Here is a 24,140-nt window from a genome sequence, read left to right as displayed (position 1 = left end):
ATGCAATATCGATATCGATTTCAGTGCGCGCGCGAGGATATTATAATTGTAATTTCGAAAGAGATTTCATTAAATGCATTTAACTAGATAGATATTTAGATGGATAGACAATTTAATAAAAATTAAAAAAAGAGAGTTACGTCAATAAAAAAAAGAAGGTAAGAAAAGAAACAAGCGTAACGTAAAAACGCGTCATTAGGAGACAAACAGGAGAAGCAGGAAAGAAGAACGAGCGCAATGTAGAAACGTGTCGTTAGAAGGCAAGCAACGAGAACAAAAAATATGACATGAAGGGTGACGAGAGGCAGAAAGAGTCTGAGAACGACAACCGTCTCCGTCTACATTTGTCGTGAGCCGTATTTATAACGAGTCCACTGGACTCAGGCCAGCATTATCGACTCTCGACGACGATGTTTCAAAGAGATTGCGCCAAGCTTTGCTGAAGCGATGTCTTCACGATGAATGTTACGCAGAGAGAACAAGTGAACACGTGTAAGTTCGGAATACAATCGATCTCCAAAATTTTAATACTTTTAACAACATGCTTGTAAAAAATAAACTATTACAGAATTAAAAAAATTAAATTAAAAAAAGATAAAAAATTTTAATTAAAAATTACATTATATTCTGTAATAAAATAAAATTCATGATTTCCTATTAAATCCTTAAATATCTAAAATGTAAAAAAAAATATATAAAAAAGGAAATAATTCTTCGCTTGTTTAATGCTTATTGATTCAAATAATAATTAGGAATATTATTAAAGCGTACTGCGTGATGCATGTAAGCAGGAAAAATCTTTTTCTCGAAAAGCTTTCTCGATTTTTTTTCACAGTATCGCTGCGTTTCCAGAGAACAAACGAAATCTTTATCGCGCTTGTTACCTCGTTAATAAGACGGAAGAGGCATTGGACGAAAGACGAAAGGAATTTTTGGCGCACGCTGGGTGTCGCTAATTTTAGTAGAAAACCGGAGCGTCTATATGTACTGTCGCACAGGTCAACATCGCAATTGATAGACACGCAAAATAGTGAAACGCAACGAAGACAGAAACTGGTTAAACAATCGATAACATCGATAAGTTCGATAATAGATAAAAAAAGACTTTACGTCAATCGTCGCGAATAAATACAGACAGAGATCATCATTCTCGTCTACAGCACTGTGATTTCAACTTACCAAACCAATTTGAATCAATCATCATTTATATCTATAAAATGCAAATCGCGGTAACAAAGTTGAGTTAAATCACTTTGCAAATACTTGTTGGAAAAAAAGGTCGTTTCACAAATGCCTGCCAAATATTTTAATACGGAAGGTATCAAACAACGATGACAGTTTTATTAGACTGTTATTTCAGCGGGAATCGCATTTCCTTTCGATGAGAAGACAAGTGCATGTGCGCCTGTAAGTAAACGTAAGGGTTAAGCGCGTGGTCTCGATTGTCTTCGCGAAGGAGAAACACTAACGCACTGTTATTCGCGGCGTTATGTGTGCACCGCGGGACGCCTTTCTATTTGAGAAGAAAGGTCACTCGGATCCTCGGATGCTCGTCTCAACTGCGCCTTTCTTTCGATGCAGCTTCGTGCGACGACCGCGGGGACTATCACTTGGACTATCTCCAAAGAGTTCTCCAAAGTGATGACGAAATAACGGAGACGCGGCAATTAGCGCTCGAGTAATTAAAGCTCGGATCGCGGGGCCATTAAACGGCTGCCTCGTCTCGTCTCATTTTTTCGCGCTTCAAGATAACGCAAGTTGCGCGTCGCGAAATATGCATGATATAAGGTGTATTCATATTCAAGTGACTTGCGTAACGTGTAAAATGCTAGCCGCTGTTACGCACGTTGCACTCAGTAACATGAGTAGAAGAAGCGAGGTTATACCGCGAGCTAAACTCAGAATTTCGATGTGCAAGGTCGGGGTTCGGCAAAAATTAGCGGAAAATTGCGCGATTAGCGTTGGATTTTCATTGAAATGACATAAAGGAAACATTATTCCGTGGTTATATTTCATATTTTATCGATAAAAATTAATGTGTTACCAAGATTCCAGGAGTCAAGGATCAAAAGTATAATCCTTTCTCGAATGATGCTGACTATATATACAATTTTCTCGTATCATTAATCAGTCTGACATGGCAAAATCTAGACGTGTTCGTGATCGCTCCGGAGTAAGCGCGGATTGCAATTTTATATCAAGTATATATACATGTATATATTATGTACACATGTGACTATATAACACCGCGATAGATGGAGGGGTTTCTTAGATGCCCTGATATATCATTTAAGTAAAATAAGCGTAAATTATATCCCTACACGTAACAGAAGTGAGAGTAGATGTGCGCGCCAAAAATTACAAGTATAATTATATAGCGAATCAAAGCTAAACTAAAACGAAAAGTTGTAAAATTAATAACAGTTATGAATATTGCGGTTTAACCATTCGTTATGGTGGAAATTCGTTCAGGTTTGTACGGGTTTAAACAGGTTTGAAAGTTACTAAGCGAAATGGACCAACATTCGAAAGATCACGAGAGGCCAGTGGATTTAAAATTTCGATAGTTAAAAAATTTCGGTTTTACAGACAGATTATTATTAATAAATGACTGTGTTGCGTGCTGAGAAATATTCTGGCTAGCTTTGAGAGCCGCTGTTGCGGCAGCGCGACGGAAATGTGAAACGCCGCGAAACTCAAAAGCGGGCTCGTAGATATATTTGCCGACTGTCGCGGGTTGTCCGGGAACGCGTCTCGGGGACGAGAATAGTAGCCGTCTCTCCCAGTCGTGCGGTGGGACACACTTAGAAATCTAACGAGTCTAGGAGAACGACGAGAGAGCGTGACCAGGAGAGACTTCTTCTCCTTCGCGTCGCGAACAAACCGGCGACAACCTTATAAAGAACGTCCCGGCGTTTAGAACCCTGATGGCGGAAATAGACATCCGGAAGTCGATGGACAGCCGTTCCAGGAAATGATGCAGATCTGACGAGACGCGACATCTTTGCTCTATTTTCTATATGCGTCAAGACAATCGATGATTTCGCGTATAACATTTCGAGGCGTCATGAGTCGCGAAAGACTCTGTATTTAAAAAAAGCGAGAGGAAAGAAACACGTTTGCCGTTGGCGCCGTTTTATTGCGGTCCGCAAACGCGAACGTCTGCAAATTCTAATACGACACCGCAACTCGCACTTCTGCGGTGCGCGAGAGAAGACACGTCCGTATATTTTCGCGCTGTAGACTTTAACGTCAAATGCGGTTTCAAAGCTTCGAGACTCACGTTTAAACTGTCCTCACATTCTCCACAATCGAGATTTGGAATTAATTTATTTGAATGCTAAACAGCAGCAAAGAATTACTCGTATATTACAGCGGGAGCGAGTCGAGGAAATCGGGAGGAAAGTGCCAGTATTATTATTATATCTCTTAACATTTTGTTGCCATTATAAATACCATTATAGCGCGGTATCAATAATTTTGCAGCTAGGAGTCTATCGCTCGTGTGCACAATTAGCGACAGTATCGATACACGAGCTGCTGATTATCGGTCGTGTGAAGGCCCCTTAATGATCCTCAGCCCACACTAACTTTCTTCGCCTCGAGTGTCAGCTGAACCCTTGGCATGCGAGCGCCGATACGTGCGATCGAATCTACGGTGTTACCTCTTCCTACTTTGCAATGCGCGTGTATAATAGTTCCGCGAAAAAATGCCCGGCTGCACTTAATCCTTTCGCTGCTTCTGGCGGTGCGACGTAATCCTCCAAGTGTTTTCGACGGAACATTCATTCCCTTTCGTAGCTAACAAATTGTGAGAAAGTTATGCCGATGACTATTTTATCAAGCGATATTTATCAAGCGTATGCCCGCGAATAATATGAAGTTGTAAAAATTGTAATTTACGAAAGGCATATCGGTGTAAACGAGCTAATAAGTATTATTCGCTTCGTGAGCAGCGAATTCGCCGTTGTAAAACGCTGCAGTGATTGCTCTACCGATTATCCTACGTGTGAGGAACGATCATTCGTTCGAGAGATAATTCATTAAGATTATTGAAGAAATTCTATAGTACTAAAAGAACGAGATATACGCTACATTATTAAAATCGATTTAATTAAAAAGGTGTGCGATAACGATCCCGGACTTACGCAACCGTAACGCAATTATGTTGGATCGTTTAATGCGTCGCGCCGCTAAAAAGTCGCCGAACAAACGTGTCTCCTATACGTGTTGTTTCTCTTTACCTGTGCTATAAATACTGTGTAAACGCACTTTTCTGTTCTGTGTTGCGCGAAAGATATTGGTTATTGCTTTTAGTCACTCTCAGCAGATAAGACTATTATCAACGTAGTTAATGTTCCTTATCGTTCGTACACGGAAAAAAAGATTAGCTACTATAGCTAAAATAGTCGTAATATATGGATAACTAACATTTTTTGCAATGAGAGTAACATTTTTTGCGAGAACAAAAGGTTTTGCTACTATTGCTAAACTATAGCTCTCGCTGCAAAAAATATTAGTTATCCATATTTTACGATTAAATTTAGCTACATTTTTTTACCTGTCAAATTTTTACGCTATATAAATTTGAGACCTAATAGCGCACTAATACCGAAATAAGATTAGGCGTTGCGTCGCGGAACATTGAAAGGGATATTCTTCAAAAGTAATCGTGTTTCTGTGAAACGTTTCGGGAAAAATTCGAGTTCTCGAGTCTTTATCTGTGTCTCGAACTCAAACCCCGTTCTCGATTTAGGCAGGAGAATAACAGACTTAGCATAGCTATAACTACCTTTAGACCGGTTTTACCAGATAAGCCGAGGCAGTTCTCTTTCTTTCCGCCCCCTCGTGTCGGTCCGGAATACAAATTAACTATTATTTGCAAAAAAATATTGCTAATAATTAGATAAAGAAATCGATAAGCTTTGTCGATTTTGCAACTCATTTTCTTATTGAAAATAAACGGGTTTTTCTCGCCAAATGGCGCTTTCTCCGCAAAATTGCGCTCAAGTCATCTATTCGTTATTTCTTTATGTTAATATCTTCCTTTTCCGTTCGTCGTGCGCGGAGCAACCGGGAAGTCTACGATTTTAAAGGCGTGAGAGAGAAAAAATTGCGAACGTTTGTTATTCGTAATACCGAGAAGTCCGCGCACCGATGGCGCGCACGCGAATTGCGTGACACGGAGGAGTCGCTTACGCAATGCCCATGCGATGCATCAATGGTCCCCGATCGCATCCAAAGCGCAGGTTGCCGGCGATGCACGGACGTATGCACCATCGCGAAGCGCGATCTATAATACACCTTGAGAAGTCTCTCTCGCATAGACAAATTTCCGTAGCTTTAATTCGTATCGGCGATTCCCAGACTGCGAATCGCGATTCTTACGGATTCTAGCGAATTTGTTAAAATGCGTACTTTGACAGATGTGAACATTTTTCGGACAGTTAAATAAAGTTACGTTTTTAAAAACGTATATATATCTATCAATATTACAAATGGCTTGATTTATGAAAGTACATAATAAAAAAATTAACCGCGTATAAATATGCAGTGTCTCATTTTAAATGACAGAGTTGTAACTTTTATCTGAAACATTTTTCTCTAAAATGCCGTTCGATATTTGAGGTCATTTGAAATGGGTAATTTATAGCCTTCAAATGGAAGTAAATCGGCACGGAGAAAAACTTTAGAGCGGTTCTTGGAGCAACGATCGCGGATAAATGGGCTAAAATAAAAGAATATTTGGCGCAAATAATATTGTAGGTACAATAGAAACGATTGTTCGGGATGAATATGAGAAAGAGGTAAAGAAATTCTCGACTTTTCTCTCCGCTTCGAACAATCGTTGCGAATGCAACGTAGTGCAAAGTGAAAAGTGGATCGCGTAAATGACGTTTCCACAAATACGATCGTTGAACGGCACACGCGTGAAAAAAAAAATGCAAGAGAGATTCTCTGCTTGCCGCTAGAATGAATCATCAAAAGTGAACCACGTAAATAAGCGTCTCATCTCGAGTGACTCGTGAGAATGTCGGAGGGTTTCGTTTTGCCCGTAAATGCAATGCGCGTGCATTTATATCTAATCGCGGGCGATCTATTCGTCGCACAGACTCGGCATAATGTAACATTCTATCCTATATCTAATAGCTGTCATATCAGCCTCATTTCGGATCAAGGATAACCGATGTCGTTCTGTGACGTGGGGATTAAATGAAAATTGTCAGGGATACGAGATAACTTTATCTTCAATTCCTGAAATAATAATTTGTTCTTTCTCCCTCTCTCTTTTCTTGCTTGCTATGGTATTAATAAATTTTTCACGTAGAACAGATTGTAGTTTAAATTCTGAGATATAGAGATTATAGAGGATTCTCTGAAACCGTCAAAAATAGAGGATTATTTTAAATACAGAATATCGGACAATTGCATTAAACCCAATTTAGATGACTCGGAAAATTCTATTAATTTTATACATATTATGTCATTTTATGTACATATCGTTTAATTTCATGTAATATAAAAAATGTTTTAAAAATCAAAATTACATACATATATAGAGTACATATTAAAATAACGCATCAAGATAAAATTCTATTTATAATTTTATATGTCACGTACCAAAATGTGTAAAATTATAAATAGAATTCTATCCCGAAATCTGAAATTACAGACCGTCTAAAGTGGGCTTTAAGGATCAAAAAAGTTTCATATAATTCATGATATTCGTGATATTAAAGTGGAGTACTTTCTGGATACGAAGCTTCCTGGATAAGAAACTATCGCCGAGAAGAATTACTCGGTGGATGCACATGGCGCCTTGGAAAAGCAATATTTATCGTTTAAGTTTAACGAAAATCCTGCAGTTAAAATAAATCATGCGACGTGGATCTTGTGCTTCGCGACCGCGTGAGCTCATTTTAGACGACCTACAAATCACGTGCAAAATTAATGGAATTCTATTTATAATTTTATTTTGTGTTTGCAATACGAAAGACATTTGAAAAAATTTAAATTACGCACGTGTATAAAATCTATCAAAATACATATATACATCAAAATGCACGGTTAAAATAAAATCATAAATAGAATTTTCCATCCTGAAATCCGAAGTTGTAGATTGTTTGAAGCGGGTTTTAAGTTAAAAAAAAACTGCGGATATACAAAATCGTTTTCTTTCGTTCGACTTAAAAACTCCCGGTTAATTTCAACGTCAACAGCGTCAATATTCGAAATATTAACGTCAAGAGTCAGTCATTTCCCGGATATAAAGCTTCAAGGATCGTCGGAGGATTAGTCAGTGGGTACACGTGGCATCTTGAGGAGGCAAGTCTTCGACAAAAAATCGTAGATCATGCGCCCCGCGAGTTCGAAACACGCGATCGCCGCCGATAAGCGCGGCACTGACGCGCAGTCAGGATGCACCTGTGCACGCGCAGTTTCCTACGTCTCGGGGCCCGGACCGGACACGGGTGGGAGTCGCGTAATTATCATTTCGAACGAATACCGCTACAGAGTTACTGCGCGCGAACGTGTTTACCGATTACGTAAAAGCTTCTCGCGCGCGACATTGCGAGGCGCCGCCGGCGAAAAAAGCGCGACGCAAGTCGCGCTTCCGAGGGACGCCGAATGTTTTGCTCCGCACTATTTCGCGGACTATACGGAGCAAAATACGAAATCGGCGTAAATACTCGCTAGGACGAGGTCGTTGCTATTTTTTTTTCGCCGCTAACCGAAACTCGTCGTTCGCTGTTCTTCCATCGGGCTCTTTTATTTTTATCTATCGACGAGTGATTTACAAAATCGCTCATCAGTATTGCAGCGGCGTCGCATGCGATTCTATATGCAAATGACAGAATATCCGATTGACATGTCGCGTCGCATCGAGGAAACCTCGCGGAAGCACATTTCCGTGTCGTGAGTCGAGCGAGCGAAAACGCGACTGTACCAGATTGACGTACGTTCTTATCTCTCTCTCACAGATCGCACGAATTTTTCATAAAGAGTAAAGAGACACCGCGGTTCTACCTTCCGCACAGCGATTGTCGCCCAATTCGAACGGGAGACAACCGCGATTTAATCGCGAGGCGCGATGCAACTGTCACGCGGCGCTGACGCGAAACGTTAACCCCGACCGTCCGCGTCGTCGGCGGCGTTCGGTCGGCAGACACACGTCACGGAGGTTATGGTCAAGCCCGGTCGCTCGCGAGTTCTCGCGTTAATTTCCGTCTCGCGAGGACATGTCGCACGTCGTCTGCGAACGCGAGTGCTCGAGGAGAGCGACCTGTCCGAAAAGACCGACAGCGAGAGAGAGGGAGAGAAATACAGCGTGTGAGAAAGAGAGACACAGAGATACGTGCACTTACCTTTTCTTTCGCTCTGCCCGCGTGTTTTTGCACTGTCTTCGCGATTAACGCGCCCTTGCTCTCGGCCATGATGCTCCCGTAGCGTCGGTTGCGGAGTGCCGGAGTCCCGGAGGCAGGAGAGACGAAGCACTTAGAAATTCTCTGAACTTGTCGACGGCACGCAGCTTTGCGCAGGAGGGGGGAGGCAGCGGCACACCAACTCGCGAGACCGAAACGCTCGTACCGAAGCGCGGAGAGGGACTGAATCTCACTGAGTGCGACGACTGCGACGGCGCGCGCACGGACCGGACGAACGCGAAGCCGCGAACTCGTGCGCCACCGCCACCGCCACCGCCGGCGGCCATATTGGTGCGCGTGTCGCGCGTGACCGTTGCGCGTTGCGCAGGCGTCGGCGGCCATGCCGGGCGGCGCGCGCCGGCCATGTTGGCGCGCAGCCGTTTCGAAACCCGCACAGATTAGAATTTTCTATCGCGATCGAAAATCTCGTTCGACTTTAAATATCTAACTGTAATTTCGTTGAAATATATTCACCTTCGAATTGTCAAATTTAACTAAAATGGAACAGCGCTGTTGGCAGCGAATATTATTTCCGCTGGAATTTTTTTAGAGTTTAAATGATCGATTAGCTTCGCTCTTGAATTTCGAACTCAAAAATATTTGTATTTCGAGTTAGCTGGTATAGCTCGATCTGCAATTCATCGAAATCTGTTTAATAATTCAAAATTGTTCAATAATTTGAAATCTTTTGTTTCAAGTCTTAATTTAATTCTAGCCACGTATGTTGTACTTTCAACTGGACGCTCGTATCTGCAAAACGAAAGATTAATTAGAGACAAGAAATGGGAAATTTGTTTGATCTAGATTTCTATGTTTCAAGGAATATAACTAGAAATAATAAGTCTACGCGAGAAAATCTATGTCATACGTACTTTATAGAATATACATAGGCAAATTTAGGATCAATAAAGTATAATCGGAAATAAATTACAGATCAATTACGAAATGATTTTCCTTAAAATATCTTCAATTATATATATTTTCACTTATATCTATGTATATCCGATGTAGCGAGACTAAAGCTCATAGTAAATGATCGGCGAGTTAGAATAAATATATAAAGGATATCTTCTGTAAAATTATCTAAAAATAACTTATAAGCGAGAATGAAAAAAAAAAACCAAAAATATTCGTATTGATAACGCCAAAAGCGCAATAAAAAAAACAAGTGCAAAAGCTAGGTTCACTTGTCAATACATATCGGATACACCATCGTTGATTTGTAAATGGTTTTATTAATAAATTATCTTTTCTTATTTTGTGTGATGAGGATTGCTCGAAATAAACAAACGTTATGATAAAAATCCATTTTAACAACGGAACAGACAGACAGTACACAGATGTAATATATCTGATAATAGAAGGTGATAGACAAATTTTCTTCTTTTTTTTCCCCTCTTACTTAAATGGTCTATCCAAAATCGCAATTGACAAAAGTGTTATGTGTGTGTATATTGAGAGTATGCGTATGTGTGTATGTGTATGTACGTGTACACGTGTGTCGCGGGGCGCGCGGAATGTTTTTTTAATTATTTATAATTTAAATTCTTAATTATATTTATAATTTAACGCTTAATAAACGCTTCCGCGCGAGCCGCAATTACAAATTGCAGATTGGAAATTTACAGATTTGGACCTGTACATGTTCACATATACTCATTGTACCTAATATAAATTTGCTTTTAGTCTTGGAAAAATTGGATAAGGCCATAACCAAACTGGCGACAAGGAGGCGCCAGGTCCTCTCGATACTACCGCATAATTATTTTTTTCATTCTTTTTTTTCTTATAAAACCGATCCTCTCTCTCTTTCTCTCTTTTCGCATTCTCACTCGCCATTGTACTTCCATCCATTCTCACACGATTACGTAGTTAATTGGTTATCCCTGTCCAAGTCTACTCGTCGCATCATTAACTGTCTGATCCATTCTGCGAGTCTCTTTATCTTGCGACTGTCTCTTTTTCACGTGTTTTTTTTTGTTCTTGCCCTATATCTAATTTTGCGTTTCTGACTTTAGTACAATTCAAAAGTGCGAAAGCGCAAGTGTAAATATTTTGTTTCTTAAAATCATACTTGTAATTTAATGTTAATCATAATATATTGATGAATCTCCATTACCTCTTTCAACTTCGCACTTCTTTATTCATCACGAAATGTATCAGCGCAATGGTAACTTCAGAGACAGAAATTAAAGGTCAATCGTTTTGACGCACACGATGTTAACTTTTGTTTCCTCTTAGTAATTCGTTCCAAAGACTGAGGCCTACTGCAGTTACATTATGTTACATAGAAATCAATCAACATAATTTACTGTTTATGCTTTGGCATACACAGGATGTCCTAGAATTATCGTATCTTCTTTTATTAGAAATAATATATCACATATATATTTCAGTTTTTCGTCTCGATAGAAGTTCAATATACGGCATAAGCTCTTTAATTTTCATTATCAAATACTTGGAGAAGTAAATGATATTAAATTTCCAATAAAAAAAGACTTACTCAAAACAAAACAAAGATGTTTCTTGATATTTACTGTTTCTCTTTTTTTTGTTAAAAAAGTATTAGCCTAATTATTATAGAATATATAGGTAAAAGAAAACACGATAAATCTGTGATGCCTTATATATATATATGTGTGTGTATATGTATATATATATATATATATATATATATATATATATAAAAGAAAAAATCAAGTTATAGCTGTACAATTATTTTCAGAAGTAGGAGAATATCATAAATCGTAATAATCAAATTGATCCTTTTACATTATATTAGAGCACAACATTTACGCAATGCCCGAGAGTAAATAACAATAATCCTAACAGCCATGCGTCGGGCGGTCGATCGCCGTTGTACATAGAATATCTGGAACTTAAAACTTACTAGAAAAAAGTCTAAGTTAGGATAACACCGGGTCCGCGTTATGTGCAACGCTCGACACGTCGAGGTGTATCGGAGAATTTCGTGTTCCACGTTATCTGGATATAAACGGTCCTAACTCTCGCTCCTCTGCTATCGGAATCACGCGATTGAAAACAATAATATAAATATTACGATATTATTTTCTATTCGCTATCCGTCACTCGTTGATATCGGATATCTCCGTAATGTAAAACGTTCTTGCGAAGAACGCGCACAATTTGCCATCGTTCGCAGCAACCGTCTTGTATTTTTTTTTGTTTTCTGTTTTAACGTACTCTTCCTTAATCCCCATCCCACCATCCCTTGTCGGATATATACGTTTACACGTATACGAGTAACATATATTTCTCTCTTTATTTTCTGTCCCAAAAATCACAGAGGCATATAATGCACCTCGATGTATGGTGTAAACCTGTACAAAAGTTGTTCCTCATTTACTCTATACTTATTCACGGTACAATAATAATGTATTTAAAATGTAACTTATGTAACCTTATTTACTGATTAACGATGACCGCATTCCAGCGTGACCAGCCTTTGGCCGACAGGAGCTAACAGACAAGATGCTCCTTCAAGTGTAAAACCCCGCTACCTCCCGCGATCTATTTCCGTCTCTTTCGCACGCGCATACACACACGCGCACTCTCTCGGCTCTCTCATGCTCTCACTTTCGCCCTCTCCTTTTCCCTTTCTCTCGCGCTTTTTCCCCTCGATCTTCTTCCCACTCTATGCAACACCACTAATACTCTAACTCTATATACTCTATATAAAATATCGTTAGTATAACTAAAACTGTGCTGTGTCCAGCTGGAATGCAGCCCTATTTTTATGCCATCATTATCCGTTTCTTTCCCAGTTTTCCTCACTGCGCTTTTCATTCACATTCCGCTTCTATCATACGATAAATCTTTTGTTGTTACACAGACAATTTCCTCGCAGTCAATGATTTACTGATAAATTCATATCACTAACTGTAGTCTGTCATTGGTCGGTCGATTAGTTTGATTCCCAGCTGTTCACTCGGCATCGCAATTATTGTTATTATTTATATGAATTTTACACTCATTCAACAGTACCAGAGACAGCCCTCTCCATCTTAAGCGTTCAAATTCTCTCCTCCTACTTCGTCAATTTTTCTTTTCTTTCCTCGAACAGGAGATTCTTCTGCACAAAACATAATTGGTTCCATTATAGAAATAGGTTCGCTTATAACATGTGTGCGATAAGCGATAAGCGAATAAAAAAGATTTCGTTAAAATAATTACGACATTTCAATATTTATACTGCATATTCGTTTAAACTATTATTAGGTTTTAAAATTCTAGATATAAAAATAAGCAATAAAAATAATATAAATATCTGAGGATTATACCTTCTTCTTCCTCCTGCTCGTCGTCTTCGTTATCCTCATCATCATCTTCCTCTTCTTCTTCGCCCATATAATCCTCCTCGTCACTGTCCTGTAACCGATATATATTTTTTTTAATTTTATATTATAACCTATTTCATTAAATAAAGTTAGATCATTTAATATGCTATATAAACAACCAATAACACCTACATATTATTATTATTATATTATGGATAACAAATGTTTAATGAGCGAAAAATCTCGATGGACATTCCATCAAGCATTCTCGTGTTAACACGCTTTCGGTTTAACTTTATGAATTACTTAAATGTGAAATGAACTAAACTCACAATCTTATCCTTGTAGACGATATCTAATCCTGGGTCGTCATCCAGGAACTCCTCGTCTTCTTCATCTGAAACTATATTTCGATATGTTTAATATGCATATTGATATAACTATTTTTTTTATTATTAATAAACATCTTATTAATCGAATTTTTTGTTACAATTATTAGATTACACTCTCAACCAACCTTCTTCACTGTCTTCTTCATTGCCACCTCCTTCTCCATCTTCATTTCCATTGACTTCATCATCCTCCCCTTCACTGTCGACCTCGCAATCATCGGCATCATATCTGAATTCACAAACAAAACATAATTAGCCGCTTTGAGAAAATATAAACAAAGTAACAAAGCAAACTCAGTATAATTTCATACCCGTCAAGATATCGTAGACTGGGAATAAGATTGAAGACTTTCTCCCTGTAATTATCCATATTTGTCACTTCATTGTTGAACAGATCCAGACTCTTCAGGTTCTTGAACTCTTTCTGGAATACGGAAGACCTTCGTGTTAGTGATTTTACTTGGCGATAGATCGGATAGATAGATTTCAGTTTTCTGTAACAAGCGCGAGAACTTACCAATGGCTGTAGCGTATCGAGATCTTTGATCTTGTTTCCACTCAGATTCAGATGAGTCAACTTCGGGCTCGAATCAAGCAGATTTAAACCGCCCGAAATCCGATTGTCGCTTAATTCCAACTGCACAAAACAAAGATAATTTGTACTTGCAATAAAAAACTTATTTGTGCGATAAAGACAATTATTTTTTTTCGAAATCGCTCATTTTTTAATATATTTATATTAAAGAATACTTTAATATTTATATTATTTTTATGATAATCTAACAAGTATCTTGAATAGCTACTTTGTGATAAGCAAATGTATACCTTTTTAAGACTGGACAATTTTGGGAAGCCTTTTAGACTGGTAAGACCCACGTTGATAAGACTTAATGATTCCAGAGCGCTGAATTCATTTGTCAGGCCCACAATTTGCGTACTCCGGCAATTATCAAGAACAAGTTCTTTGATCTGTAACATGAACGTGAATCATATGATTATTTACGAGTGACTAACAAACAAAGAAAGTCCACATAAATATCAGAAGCGGTTTCCATGCAATATTAGCTAAATCGCAGCGTGCTTAAAAAATTATATTGCATCGTGCGATTTTTAATTAATATCAATTTCGAAGAAAAGAAATCGCGTGTGTAGAGTATGTATAGAATATATGCCAAATATTACTGTTTTCTTTAAAATATAACTGAAACCGAGAATAATCATGTTAATATTTCTGAATTTGCGAATGACCGCATTTTGAAGCGAGTGTCGATCATCGATTCGTGAAATCGTACTCGAATCGAGATCATAGTCGGGTTCGCGCGGCCGCGGGAATCGCGCGAGTTTCTCGCTCAGGTTGCGGACAGACGGGTCGCGCGGTGACGGGCGCTCGCGGTCGAAAAAGTCGTCCTCCGCTAAAATTCAAACGAGCGATAAGCTTTCGCGGGAGATGGGCTATTTTATTGATCGGAGAAAGAGAAAGGCCAGAGGGTGAGAGAGAGCGGGACCGGATAGGAGGACAGAGAAGGCGCGGAGCAGAGCCGGGAAGGGAGATGAAGGACGGTGGACAGAGTGAAGGGGGGAAGGGGGAGGGGGCGGTGGAGCGGCGTGACGGTAAGCGGAGTGCATGCCGCGTCTTGTTTAGCGGCGTCGGAAAAGCCGGCGAGCGACAAGCACGGCGGACTGCGGCACGCGACGAGTACGAGGGGGGGGGTTGGTTAAAGGAGGGAAGGGGGGGGGGGACGAGGGGTGGTCATCATCGATACCGGATGCCTCGATGCCGGAAGTATCGATACTTCCATATTACGTTATCGCGTCCATGATATAATGAGGCAAGGTGTAACACCTCCGTTGGCGGTGCACTCGTTTCTATTAGCGAACGGCCAATCGGAGTTTCGTCTTTCAAATTTAAAAAAAAAAGTGGTTCAGCCGCCCAGGCGTTCCATGGCGCCGTATATTAGGTGCGCCGGAGTAGATTTTTGATTGGCCGCTCACATCGATCTCGCTAATGCCGCCATTACGCGCGATGTTTATACGGTGTCCTTTTTACATCGCGATCGCGCCGATGTTCTGTCACGAATATAGTGTTAGAACTTGAACTACTGAGACACTCCGTGATATTCCGATACATTTAGTACAATTATTTCTATAATGATGTAGATCACGTTGATATGTAGATTGATATATCGCATTTTGCATTGATGAGCGATAATCTGTAGATGAGATTGATTCATGTTCGATAAATAAAGAAATATAGAAAACAAATTATATGTATATGTATATTTTGTATTCATATATTAAGTCATTATTTCTATGCTAAGAAATATCAAAAACTTTAGCTTTTATCTTATCTATTATACATTTATCTATTGGAAATTAATATAATTGATCTCTATTACCAATCAAAAATGATTGACGACACTATTAAAGACCGACATTACACTATCAATACCCAAAGAAATAATAAAGCATATATTTATACGCATTGAAAAAAAATTGTATTCTTGAGAGATAAATCTATATAATAATTTATATAATAATTTTATTATAATATCATTTATATATATAATTTTATATATAATAATTTTAACGCGCAAATTTTTTCACGAAACCAAAGTTAAACATCATGAGCAAACACACAACGTGTTGCGTTTATTGGATTTAATTTTTGATCGAGTTACACATATAATTTTTTCATCCTATACTCCTCGCCTAAATATCTTGCGTACTCCACGCGACCAATCGGCCGGCAGGTTGGTTATATATTACCCCCGTGTTGCACCGATCGTAGTGGTAACGTCACGAGGTGTCATAGGAGCGGATCAATGACAGTCACGGATCAAGGCAACCAGGAAGGCGCGCACGTTACGCCGCTGTATAGGATTCTTCGGTGTTTTGAAATGCGAAATTGTCGCGTGGTTTCCGTAACAAAGACGGATACGCTTCGTTATCGCACGATTACGCAACTGTGCGGGTTTTATTATTATCGCCGAAGAACGATATTCTCGTCTTACGCCCACAAATTCGCCCACAAGATACGCCCTTCTATATTCATTTCTAAATCCGCGCGACGTTATAACAAATTTAAATGCAGAGCATGCATCCTTTGACCGCGTCGTAAGGATCGACCTGAACCTTCTCAACTTGGAAAATATCGAAGCCGCCATGTGTGCTCCGGAGTAGTCCCGGACCGTAGTACGGCACTGTTGCGTCCAAGATGCATTGCAAATGCGACGCGGGTGGTCAACGCGGAGTGGGTGAAGTTTCAGAGTCGTAAATATGTATAAAGAGCTGCTCGCGATTGTAACTAGCACGTATAGACTCGACATCTGTTTAACTTATGCATTTAGGAACGAGGATGATGTATAACAGTAAAGATATTAAGACGAGATTTGCCCCCGTTCTCTCGTTTTAATATAGAAATAACTACGCGGAATGTCCATGTGGCTATACTGCTGCACAGCTTATTAATGCTTTAACACATGAATTTAGACGATTATCGGAGTACGTTTCGAATATACGCATAAATTCACGCGTTAAGACGAACAGGTAGAATAATTTTTACGAAGGGAGCGCGCGCGAGAAAATTTTATTTCCAAAATTGCGTCGCGTCACGCCGAAGCCCTGCTCTTCTGACGCCACACCCTAGCTACGGCTCTGCGAACGCCTACGCGCGTACATACATACAGAGACATACGCGGACGCGGACGCGGCGATGCACCTGAGAAAGTCGGGCGATGCCGGCTGACATCGGCTGAGCAGGCAGCTCGATTCGGCTCGGCGATGCGACGTGACGTTTACGTTACGTCGCGTCGCCACGGTGAAAAAATTCGTTCGCCGTGGCCGCGCGCGAGGCGTGCGCGCGCGTGCCACTCGGCACGGCGCGGCGCGGCGGCCGGTTGGCGGCGATCAGCCGGCAAAGTGGACTCGTCCAAGATGGCGGCGCGGCGATTGGCGACGCGTCACGAAACGCGATCCGGTGCGCACGGCGGTGATTCGTGCTCACGCGTGCGCGTGCGCGCACGCATGCACGCGTGGAAACGCGAGGTGTGACGGGACGCGCGGATCGACGACGAGTTGACGTCGCGACGCGGCGGTGAAGGCGTCCCGACGCGACGCCACGCCGCGCGGCGCGGTGCAATGGCGACTTCCAGATTGCCGCGTGCACGCGCCTCGTTTATGGCGGCGCGCGCGCCTTGCCGTTTCATTTACATAACGCGGCCGCTGGCGACGCGCGCGCAACACGCTTTTTCGCGCGGACGAGGATCGGTGGCGACGCCTCGATGCTAAAAAATACATTAATCGGGTAAACATATGTCGCGTTAATTCTTCACGCGCATCACGTAACGATCTCTATCGCGATATTGCGAGAGAGAAAGGGAGGACACAATCTACAGGAAGTGCAACAAGAAATTAATAGCAACCCAAGGCAGTTCTGTCTAGCGACAAAATTACTTGGGTTGCTAATTGTTTGATTTTATCAGCATCTACGTTTTTTGATATAGAAAACAAGACGCCTTTTTCAGGAACTTTCTCCGCGAACTGCGTCAGCAAGTGTAAAGTCCTTTGCACTTTAACACGCATCGATGACAAAATGTCAGGCGTTAAGTCGCCGAGGCGATGCTTACGTCGATATTTTCGGATTGACCAAAAGTACGAAACACCGTTAGTAGGTTTCGATATATCGAACTACCGTTGAGAACGTTTGCAAAGCTTCGCGTCAAGATTTGGCCCTCGCTCGGGAAAGGAAACACCTCGTTGCGGCCTTCTTATACCGATCGATGTCGCAAATCGCAAAGATCCTCGGGAACGATTATTATCACTAAGCACTATCATACTTTTGCTTTATTATAACCAAGAAGAACCCATTTCAAAAAAAAAAACTCTTATAAGAGACGTGCTGTGAAATATTACATTTTAAACATGGAATTTCGTGTCTAAGAACATAAGAAATAAAAAAAAGCATACAAAAAATATAGAAATTCTAAATTAATTGGCATTAAAAAAGATTTAACTAAAAATCTTAGTTTTACTAAAAATACCATTCTTTTAATTAAGGAAATATAGACTTTCAATCTCAAAGGAATTATTTATAATTTATATCATCTGTGTATACAGCGTTTTCTTGCATTCTTAAATTTAAATGTAATTATAAACATGTTCAAAGTTGTTACAAGTTCCATTTTTTTCGAAATATCTATATAGACCATGTTTAAGATATTCGATCAATATAAAGTTCAAAGAGGATTTTTATGGAAACGGTAATTACATGTATAATCATAGAGATATTCGACGAAATAACGGTTCAAGTTCGATTCATTAAAGTGAAATTTCGACAAGTTTACTTGAGAAACGCATGGTACATCTAAATTTCTAAATATCTAAATCATTCTCGATTAGACGATTCTCTTGTATATATTAATTTGATTTTTATAATATCAGTTGCACGAGAAATACTCCAAAATTTTACAAGTCCTCTCTACTAATTGCCATTTAACGGACGTATCACACATATCTGTCACAAAACTCGAGGGGGGGGGGGGGGGACGATTATTATTCGGTTCTTTGCATAGAGTCACGTTTAATTAATGGACACGGGTCGTAACCATTAATGGAGAATTTGACGCGTTTCGTCCGCAGTGAAATCCGTGGAAAATCCATTATCGAAGTATTTCGCTGATTAGCTCTAATCACATTTATGGCACCGCATCGGACCCTGTCTCTCAATTACATTTTATTACCGTTAACATTCGTGTACACGAATAGCCCAATGGACATTCAAACGGATTGATACCGTTTTGCAAATTTGTTCTAAAAATATATTATCCCGCGGACTGATTTGATTTAATTAGCTCTCTCTCTCTCACTCTCTCTCTCCCCGTGACGTCGCAACGATTTTCGTTTCGCGTATTTAAACCACGGACATATATGCACGCGTTAAGTTACGTAATTCGGTGTACCGATCTAAGCAGATTGATTCCCGAGCAAGAACAAGCGATACAAATTAAACTGGAATCACGGCACGATTTTTCACACAATAGCGCGAAGTGACTCATTCCCGGGGGCATCCTGAGATTGATATTCATTCGAGTGCATAATTTTGCACTTATGCAAGATTTATCGATAATTTTACACGCCCGTGCGCTCGTAAAAAACTCATTAAAAAAAAAAAAATATTACGAGACACGCATTCATGTTTACGCGTTTATTCCTAAATATGCTCATTGTCACGGAAAATTAGTTTCGAATCAATCCCGGATTTGGGTGTCAACCCGCTCGCATATGTGTATCAAATACATGGGTGTCGGTAAACGCCGGAAGGGGGATTCACGTAGAGCTGTAATTATGTGTGTATATGTTATATATAAATAATTGCAGCTACATATATGTATATATGTATATGTATATGCTATACATAAATAATTGCAGCTACATATATGTATATGTATATAATATGCTTCAGTGGTCGAACTGGTGAAGACGCCTGACCGATAATGAGGAGGTCCAGATTCAAACGGATGGATATTTTTCGCAACGTATTCTTTGCGGTTTCTAAAGATGCGTATTAGTTTCGGTGTTGTTAAATTGACTATCAATTTATGTGATTTGTACTATTCTAGCTTCAGCTCCAGACTGCGTTCTAAGACCGATAGTATAACGGCGCGTGGTTTGCAAAACGAAAAATGTACATAAATTAATTGAAATATTATTAGGCACAAAAGATCGGCCCGACCGTATATCGGCACATATTTTATTTACTTGATTATACACATGTATGTATATGACACATGTATCTTAAATTAGAATTGCATTCGACGTGTATATTCTGCGTAGTTCGCGCAACACCGATACGGATTATATCACGAAAAAATCAAGTCGCGCAATAAGTGGACGTCTATTAGCGCGAAAATAAAGTCGCGGCGAGAGAGAGAAACGGATTCATCTTCATTTATATTGCAACCAACGCTATCATCCGGAAGGAGGCGGAGAATCAAGCTCTCGATCAATTGTCCGCGGGTAAAGTCGGCCGACGCACGACGACGACGACGACGACGCTGGGCTGGTGAGAATCCACCATTAATCACGCGGAGCGCGCACCGGAGAAGCCGGTGTCGCGCGTGCCTCTTCCCGCTTTCCACGCCACCGGAAAAATGGTAACTCCACTCCGAGGTCCTCGCGTGCCTGTGTGTGTGTGTGTGGGTGTGCGCGCTCGCGCGCGCGCGCGACGTAACTCGGAGCGAAATCTCTTTCTCTCCCCGCGTCGCAGCGATAAGAAAGCGAGCGGACAAACGGGCGAGCGAGCGAGCGAGCGGACGGGCGGACGGACGGACGGGTGCGAAGATCGCAACGAGAAGGAGCAACGGGTTGCGTACGGTAGCGGTAGCCACGCGAGCGTAACCTCGTACCATTTTATTTCGGCGGGGCGATCGCGTGTCGCGCGTCACCCGAGAAATTTGGACGCGACGCGACGCGACGCGACTCCGATCCGATCGTCCGTGTCGCGAGATCACTTCCGCGGGCGGGGAGGGCGATTGGCCGACACGCTGCCGACAGCAACAAAGCGAAATGAAGCGTAGTCGTGCCGCGAGGCGAGCGCGCAGGCAAATCAAGCGGGAAGGAAGGAAGGAAGAGAAGCCAGGGAAGACGGAGAAATGGAGTAGTCCGTGGGATATACGGATAGGAAACTGCACGCGGAGCGCGAGAGCCACGTTTCTTTTTTTATTCGCGCGAGAAGGCAGAGAGAGAGAGAAAGCGGGCGAATGGAAGCGCGCGCGAGAAAAAGAGAGAGGGAACGACGAGTTCTCTCCTCGGCGCGGCGCGGTGCGCCATGCCATGCCCGTTGCTCGTTCGCGGCCATGCATCGTCAGTGCGTGCATATGCCGTCCCCCCCGATCGGCGACGAGAGCCCGAAGACGGGAGACGGCCACGCGGTCGCCGTTTTGTCCCGAGACGAAATTCGTTCGAACGCGAGAATGAGAAAGGGCGCGCGTGACAGAAAGAGAGAGAAAGAGAGAGACAGACGGAAGTGTGCGGCCAGAACGGCGTGCCACATTAGCGAGTGCGTGGTTGTTGTCGCCGCTGAAGCGTCGAGGCAACACGGCGGCGATTCCGTCTTTCTCTCTCCCTCCTCCTCTCTCTCTTTCGCGGGCACGACGAACGCCGCGGTTTAACGCGAGATTCGTGAGATTCCCAAGGCGGTTAATGACGATGCGTCGACGACGAGGACGCGTGGTTGAAATTTCGTGACGCACGCTGTGCTGGTCCATTATACCCGCGTAATAAAGCGGCGCGTGCGAAAACGCAAAGTGTCCGCGGGGCCGCACGTCGAACACAGGGGGGGACACGGAGAGACACACGTACGCACACACAGAACGCGCGGGGGAGGGAGAGGAAAAGATTGGTGCGGTAGAGATAAAGATTAGAGACGAGGCGCGAGTACAAGAAATTTGAGGATTGTCTTACGTCGCCGGGCTTCTTTCCCCGCTTCTCGAGTTCTATCCGCTTCTCCATGGCCGGCAATCGGCAGTCCCCGATCCGCTCGTTCTCGCTCCGCTCCGTACCGCGCAACGTATCGCCACCGCCGCCGCCGTCCGTCTCTTCCTCCGCCGCCTCCTCCCGCTGCGTCGCAACACCAACTACGTGTGCCAGCAACCTTGCTCCTCTCTCACTCTCTCGGGGCCGGGAATATAATATGACGGACGGACACGGCCGAGAACCAACACGTTCGCTCGGTCACCGGGCAGTTGCGCGGAGACGTCGAATTGTGCCAACCCGATCTCAATCGTCGCTGCTGCTGCTGTTGCTGCAGTGCGTGGCGTGCCCCAGCTTTGACGTGCGTGATGACTGGTGCGTCCGACGCGTTTCCCGTGTGGCGTGCTTCAGGAGGACACCAGCAGTGAAGAGAGAAACGAGAAACCACCTTCGACACCCGCGGTTCGATTCCGGTCCGCAAGCCCTTACGCGCCGCGTCTCTACGTGTCTCTACGCTCGCCGCCGACTCGCCGGACTTGTGTGGCGGTGTCCTCCTCTCCTCTTCGCTTCTCTCCTCTCCCACCGCCCCCCTCCCCCCTCACCGCTCGTCCGTTCCCGCTCCCCCACACGCAACACAACACAAGCCGCATCGGAGGCGGGAAACGAGACACATGTCTGGCACTACTTTCGAAGCGGCCAATCCGGACGTTCGGCGCAGACCGCCGCGCGCCACCTGTCGGCCGTCGCGTCGAATCCTCGACGGAGCGCGCCACACTTCGCCGCGTTCAAATATGGCCGCTTGCGTTAACGTAGCGTCCGTAGCGTCGCCGCGTTCTCTACTAGAAATAATTTTGCCGTTTCGAGACTTCCTACAGATGCTTGATAACTTATTTTTTAATGAAAGTCTACAAAACTCACTACTACTAAATCGATTAGCGGAAGACGAATGACTATATTGTATCTTTTGTTAAAAATGCATGCTAAATTGGTAAAATTTCTGGAATACTCTGTGTAAGCAACGATACCTTACAATTAGATTCTAGTAGATTCAACCAGTATTTTTTGGTGGAAAATGAACGAACCAGATGTTTTTTTCCAGTAATCCTGAGGACTAATCTTACATTTAATTTTAATACATAAAACTGTATATGGATTATTATAATTGCTTCATGGTCATCGCAACATTTAACTTGCGTGGCAGTCACCATTTTGACGATACCTTATATTGAAAAAGTATAAGTGCAAAAAACAACCGATCGGGAGTTTATTTTATTAGAAAAAAACTCAGATATCTTCAATATAACGCTATAATTAAAGGCGATAGACGATATATATTAATTGTTACTTTTCTCTAATTGATAGATTTAGAAGCGCCGTGTGAAATACTATAATAAAAACTATATTAATTAGAAAGCTTCTTTAATTAAATTATTCTAAATGAAAATTATTGTAAGCTTACGATTTAATTATTCCTGATATTTTCTCCTGAGTAATTATATCCCTTACAAAGAAAAATTGCGTAAAAATGCAGATTACATTATGTGACAATTTAATTACACAATATTCATGAATGTATTATACATGTATAATAATAACACGTGATTGTGTTTCCTAAATCGAGTCTTTTTACGATCAAACTCTAATTTCGAATTTCATTTGAATCCCACGTATTCGAATGCGTTATTGACGAAGCAATCGGAGTTCTAAAATTACCAACATATGCGATCGCGCATTCGTTGTTTTAAAAGAGTCGATTAATCGACGTTTACCGGAAAAAAAACACCTTTCACATTTTTGTTCGTCCTAATTAGGAATTCATTATTTCTCAATTATTTCTTAAGAAAGCTGGAATTAGAGTCAACAATATTATAATTTTATTGCGCATTATACGCGCAAATTAACCTGCCTTTCATTCAATTTATTCATATACGGCTCATCTAACAAATATGTTAAACATTCCGCAAAGTAAAAATATTCCGTTTGCGAAATCTCATAGATTTTGCGCGAGAAAAATAACGCAGCCGCGTAGCCGCGAGACGTATACCGACGCAAGCAAAACTCGAATTCTCTCAAATTTCTGTCAATATTGAGTATTGAGTTAGAAGCGCAATCTTATCGCGTTTTACACCGCGCGTATCGTTTCCAGGTAAAAAAGCATACCATTGCAGAGAAACCCACGCTCGCATCTCTCGATGCTCGGACGCGCGCGCGTGTCGGAAATTTTCGTCTCGTCGCTCGTCGCGCGAGAATCCGGAGGGGAGGAAAAGCGGAGCCGGAGCCAACTCGCTCGTGTGACAACTGACAACCTTCGTTCGTTTGACTCGCGCTCCGACTCCAGTCCGAGCTTTCGACTTCGGAACAGAACGCTTGTCGCACGGCTCCCTCGAGTCCCTCGTCGAGCCTCCCGGAAGATCCCGGCGCGATACGCGCCACGCCGCTGGTGGCGATCCGCCACGCTGCGGGTGTTGGACACCGGCAAAAGGTTGAGATCAATATGCGCTCATTGATTGCACCGTGGCTGCGCTGTCGCGTCCGCCTTTCCGGCGCTGAGCAGCCAC

The 24,140-nt window shown here is 42.0% G+C and overlaps 2 protein-coding genes across 6 annotated transcripts in view; both read right to left on the bottom strand.

Moving 5' to 3' along the window:
* LOC112454857 (amphiphysin) overlaps positions 1-8,652 on the bottom strand; it is a 35,150-nt gene extending 26,498 nt beyond the window's left edge. For 2 of the 5 annotated variants that reach the window (XM_025016482.1, XM_025016483.1), the window contains exon 1: positions 8,367-8,650. In XM_025016482.1, the coding sequence (XP_024872250.1) occupies positions 8,367-8,435 (69 nt within the window). In that variant the 5' untranslated portion in view covers positions 8,436-8,650. Of the gene's footprint in view, positions 1-8,366 lie in introns of all 5 variants that reach the window. The other 3 variants (XM_025016480.1, XM_025016481.1, XM_025016484.1) reach the window with 3 other exon arrangements.
* Positions 8,653-11,177: 2,525 nt separating this feature from the next.
* LOC112454860 (acidic leucine-rich nuclear phosphoprotein 32 family member A-like) lies at positions 11,178-22,133 on the bottom strand. Its single transcript, XM_025016486.1, has 8 exons — positions 21,574-22,133; positions 13,939-14,082; positions 13,631-13,750; positions 13,425-13,537; positions 13,239-13,342; positions 13,054-13,124; positions 12,725-12,812; positions 11,178-12,516 (listed from the first exon to the last, which is right to left on the bottom strand). Exons 1-8 carry the CDS (start codon positions 21,619-21,621, stop codon positions 12,449-12,451), a joined length of 756 nt encoding a protein of 251 aa, XP_024872254.1. The 5' UTR covers positions 21,622-22,133; the 3' UTR covers positions 11,178-12,448.
* Positions 22,134-24,140: the final 2,007 nt, after the last annotated feature.

This window comes from Temnothorax curvispinosus, unplaced genomic scaffold, assembly GCF_003070985.1.
Source record: "Temnothorax curvispinosus isolate PA1 unplaced genomic scaffold, ASM307098v1 QBEX01005452.1, whole genome shotgun sequence".
Taxonomy (NCBI): Eukaryota; Metazoa; Arthropoda; class Insecta; order Hymenoptera; family Formicidae; genus Temnothorax; species Temnothorax curvispinosus.
Note: the sequence above shows the minus strand (reverse complement) of the source record. Positions and strands in the feature narration are given on the sequence as shown.